The sequence below is a fragment of the Python bivittatus genome, unplaced genomic scaffold, assembly GCF_059951505.1.
Source record: "Python bivittatus isolate LINGU-HERP-01145 unplaced genomic scaffold, Pbiv_v1 ctg000570_np1212, whole genome shotgun sequence".
NCBI lineage: Eukaryota > Metazoa > Chordata > Lepidosauria > Squamata > Pythonidae > Python > Python bivittatus.
In genome coordinates this window covers 23,460,465-23,465,014 of record NW_028277097.1, presented here as the reverse complement: position 1 = coordinate 23,465,014, position 4,550 = coordinate 23,460,465, and the positions used below count along the sequence as shown (strand labels likewise).

The 4,550-nt window shown below is 48.5% G+C and overlaps 1 protein-coding gene across 2 annotated transcripts; it reads left to right on the top strand.

The window, feature by feature from the left end:
• Positions 1 to 332: 332 nt before the first annotated feature.
• On the top strand, positions 333 to 3,817 carry RPP25L (ribonuclease P/MRP subunit p25 like). Of its 2 annotated transcripts, none has more exons than XM_007430184.3 (2): positions 333 to 423; positions 2,249 to 3,817. In XM_007430184.3, the coding sequence occupies exon 2, from the start codon at positions 2,260 to 2,262 to the stop codon at positions 2,821 to 2,823; it is 564 nt and encodes a 187-aa protein (XP_007430246.1). In that variant the 5' UTR covers positions 333 to 423; positions 2,249 to 2,259; the 3' UTR covers positions 2,824 to 3,817. The 2 variants fall into 2 exon arrangements, with proteins under 2 accessions (XP_007430246.1, XP_088008933.1); XM_088152807.1 differs by lacking the exon at positions 333 to 423 and adding an exon at positions 1,183 to 1,202.
• Positions 3,818 to 4,550: the final 733 nt, after the last annotated feature.

Genomic DNA, 4,550 nt, shown 5'->3' with positions numbered 1-4,550 from the left:
TGCTGGCATCCTGGGACAGCAAAGGGCCTCTCCGCCCTTTTATGCTTGTAGGAAATACAACTGCAACAGCCTTTAGACTACAAAAATAAAAATAAAAATATTGGTGAAAGGCAGCACCGCGCTAGAAGAACCACCAAGCAGTTTACAGAAAAACTTTGAGGGAGGCTGATCTTGAGTCGCGCTAAGCCACGTTTCCTGGTTAAGGAGGAACCTTCGTCTCCCTAAGCGCGTCTTCTGAAGCCACGTGACGGACGCGGTCTGGGAACCCGAGCCCCGCCCCCTCCTCAGCTTCGGCCAATAGAAAAAGAGGGGCGGCCCTCCCTCTTCGCGCACGCCTTTCCCGCCCCTCTGCGTTGCGCGTGCGCCCTTCGCGCTGAGGAAGCCGGGAGGGGCGCCATCTTGGTTGCCGCGCGGCGGCCGTCGGTGAGTGGGGAAGGCGCGGGCTGGGGATGATGGGAGTCGGTGTCCAGGGCCTGGCCGTCCGCCCAGCAAGACCGGCGGCGAGGCGGAGCGGGCCCGGGGCCGCGTTCACGCGTGTCTGGGCTAGCCTGGGTGGGCCCTCAGCAGCAGGCGAGGAGTCCGCGGCTCGGCCGCTCCAGGGAGGCGGGTTGTGCGAGGGCGGCCCGGGCCCCTCTGCCTGCCTGCCTCCCCCGGGGGAAGAGGGCTGGGCCTCGGACAGCGGCTGGCGGGGCGCCAGCAATTGGGAAATGCCGCGGGGAAGGAGGGCTCGCTCGTCCCTCTCGGGTGATACGTCATACATGCGTGCATGCATACACATACATACGTGCGTATGCGTATATTCCCTCCTGTCGGTACGTCTTGGATGAGGCCGAGGCGTTGTGGGGTGTCGTGCCCCCCCCAGTCCCCTGGGCATCCGCTGAGAAACGCCGACCCTGCGCCCGCCTCCCTCCCGGCGTCGTTGCTTGCCTTTCGAGGGGCGGCGGCGGTGGTGGTGGTGGTGGTGAGCGTTTCATCCTGCCTTTTGAATAGTTCGGCTAGCTCAAGGCAGCAGACGTCCCTAAAGCTCCCGCCTCCTCCTCCTCCCCCCATTTTCCCCACAACAGCAGCCCTGTGAGGTGGGCTGGGCTGAGGGCGAGGGCGAGGGCGAGGGACCGGCCCAGAGTCGCCCACCAGGCTGGGTCTCCGATGAATACCACCGAGGCAGTACGATGCAGAAGTTGGGAATGCCGTTCAAACAAAATGTAACAGCCTAAGAAGCGGTCGTATTATTTCCCTACGATAATTATATTAATTACTAATTACAGTATAATTATTGTAATGCAATTAATTGAATAATACAATATTATTTCGCTACAATCCAGATACATGGATCAGACGCACATACATATGTTTGTGTGTGTGTGTATACACATACACGTGCACATTACTTCAACTCAAAGTTTAACAAATTAAATTCTGGCAACACAGGATTGTCTTGCCTTTCCACCAATTCAGAGGCTGAAAGTTGATGTCGTTTTTTGGCTGAGGGAGTGTGACTGGCCCAAAGTCGCCCAGCCAGCTTTTGTGCCCGAGGGAGGCTTGGAAGTCCCCTGCTTTCTGGGCCAGCCCCTTCACCACCACACCTGGCTAAGTTCTTCTGAGACTGCCCTGTGTCTCTCCCCCCGACCCCCCAAGCACTACAAGGCTGTCTCTAATAGTACATTTACGAGTGCATCTGAAAAGTTGCCCCTGCCTTTCAAAGGAAATGAGCAGAAGTGGGTTTGGGTGACTAACCTGATTAAAACTGGCAGCTTAATTGACAACATTTTCTTCTAGATTCACATAGTAGTGATTGTTGAACATGAGATATTAATGAGGAATGTTTAGATGTAAAACAACACACAGTTAATTTGGCTGCTTTGAGGCTTAATACCACTTGCTGCACATAAGCAGAATTGGTTGTATATTGGTGACTGAAGCTTCCCATTACTCATTATTGATGAGGGTGTGAATGAGGGCAGGGGTTATGGATGCTTTAATACAATGAAGGCACCTTCTATTGAGTCCAAACACTGGTCTGGCTTGACTTTGATAAACAGTGTGTTTTCAGTAATTGTTGTTTCATTGAACCGTTATCTCCTTCCCTTTTTTCCTTTTATCACCATTGAAGACAGAACAAGGGACCAGATAAACCTTGATCTGTTCAGCAGGCTAAATTCCCAACTTTGTGGGAATTTGCATCTGTAATCATAGCATATTGATCCTGATCCTGTGGATTAAGTGTTGTTTCTCTCCTTCTTCCTTACAGCATTGCAAACCATGGAGAATTACCAGAAGTCCAAGACAGTGGAGAAGCCTTCTCCTCTTCCTTTTACCAACTTGCCCTCTGATATCATTGAAATGAAAGTGAAGGATGGAAGCAAAATCCGGAATCTGATGGGCTATGCCATTGGCAAGATGGAGCAAGAGACCATGAGACAGATGCTCTTCAGCGGGGCTGGCAAAGCGATCAACAAGACTATCACATGCGTGGAGATCATGAAGCGGAGGCTCAAGGACCTTCATCAGATCACAAAAGTGTTCTTCCGGCAAACAGAGGAGATCTGGGAACCTATTGTGCCAGAAGCCGGCCTTGATCCTTTGACTGTGAAGCGAAACATCCCTGCCATTTGTGTTTTGCTGAGCAAAGATCCACTAGATGTTCAGGAGCCAGGTTATCAGGCTCCTGGATCCTTTGATGCCTTCTGGTTGGAAACGCTAAATTTGGAGTCCCAAAGTCAAACAAAAAGGAAGAAGGGTGGAGGGAGAGGAGCAGGCCACGCAGGAAAGCACCCTCGCTCTGTCTTTCGGGAGGAATCCAAAAATAAGCCTCAGTCAAGCTGAGTGAATACTTATCTACAGAGCCAAAGAAAGCCCGCCAGTTTTCATGTTGAGAGAGGGAAATCAGAAATCCTGGTGGAAAGAGCTAATTTAAAGGAAATGGAAGAAGAGAGGCTGTGATTTCAGAACTATCTTGGTCAGGTTGATCATCAGCATCTGGCAAGGTGGCTCTTTTCTTCCTTCAAGAAGGAAGCGAGATGCTCCGGTGGTTTGTTTGAGTGCTTGCAACAATAATGGTAAAAAAAGAGCAGGGCCTTCCAGGTTGGGGGGATGCGGAGAATCTGTGCCTGCTAACCTCCCTGGTGAGAGGGTAGCCGCGAAGTTTACCTGCTTTTTTCAGCGGATGGCTCTTCCTTCGATGCTACGAGAATCTTACGACCTATTTCTGTGAAAAGGCAGGTGCCTGCCGCTTCTGAAATTTCATTGGGACAGGAGAAGGGCTCCCTGTTCTTTGTGGTATTCTCTTGCTTTAGCGTAAGAAGCATCTGCCTTCCTGTGTAGTCAAGAGATTATCTTGTTTGATTCAGCCTAAAGATGAGACGATCTCATCTTGATTGTCCAGCGTGCAGAGGTACAGCTGAATGTGTCTAGAGATGATGGGGAAAATCCTGGGGTGGTTTGTTAAAAAATACAGGTTGGAGAACAATATTTTTATTAATAACAGGAGGGCTGAATTTATTTTTCAGTACTTGAAAAGGCTGTTTTGGCCTATGAAAGCGTTGTTGCTAGCCTAGACGCTTGATGCTTATCTCCAGTAATTCTGTCTCCCTCCATAAGTGGTGCCTGAGGAAGTGAACGACGGTTCCAAGAGCATTCTCCCTCTTTGGCTGATGTAGCCGTGGCTCTTCATGTACCTCTGAAAGCATTGATGCTCCAGAGATCCTACTTGGGACAGGAATTTCAATTGTTTGACTTGTTGACAGTACTGATTATTATTGCTTTCTGTCAAACATTAAAAAAAAAAACATTCAGAATACTATCAGGGCTTGCATCTCATTAACTACATAATAAGAAACTATGAGCCTAAAGCCTTAATTGTCCAGCATTCTGTTCTCAATGGCCAACCACGAGTTTCTGAGTAGAAACAAGCAGATTTGGTCTAGTTTTCTTGGTGACCATTCAAAAATAGTTTGTGGCATGTGTGTTCTACTTTTCCAGTTTAGCCTATACTCCTGGAATATTCTGGTGGTCTTCCATTCCAGTACCAAACAGTTTGCTGCTTAACTTTTTCAAGATCAGTCAAGGCAACTAACGGACTGAGCCATTAATCAAGAAAGCTTGGGTTGGAATGTCATGTCTGCTATTAAGAGGCTTTACCTCACAGTTGTCCCCAGAGTCCAGATAAAAGGTGGGAAGTTGATGCTGAAAGAGAGAGCAGTTTGTCTGTTTCCAGGACATTATGAGGGTCACAGAACAATGATACTAAAGCCACTAAGCAAGCTTGGGGGGGGAGGGTGTTGGAAATGCAGAATTGACCTGCTTAAACATGTTGCACAAGTTCTGCCAATAAGTGAAGGGCCTTGAATGCTCTTCTAGGATCCTGCATAAACAGTAAGTACTTCAATTATTAGAATCCAGCATATAAGTAGTCTCTGCAAAAAAAAAAAACAGCCTTGCTACTCTTTTCTTAGATTTCCTTTATAATTTTCAGGAACTTGTGACCCTGGATTTTCAGCAAACTTTTACCAAAGGTTTTGCAGTGACAGGATGAAAATATACATAACTGGAAG

Bases quoted from the DNA above. Each gene is read 5' to 3' on its own strand.
- RPP25L (XM_007430184.3), top strand. From the start codon at position 2,260: ATGGAGAATTACCAGAAGTCCAAGACAGTGGAGAAGCCTTCTCCTCTT.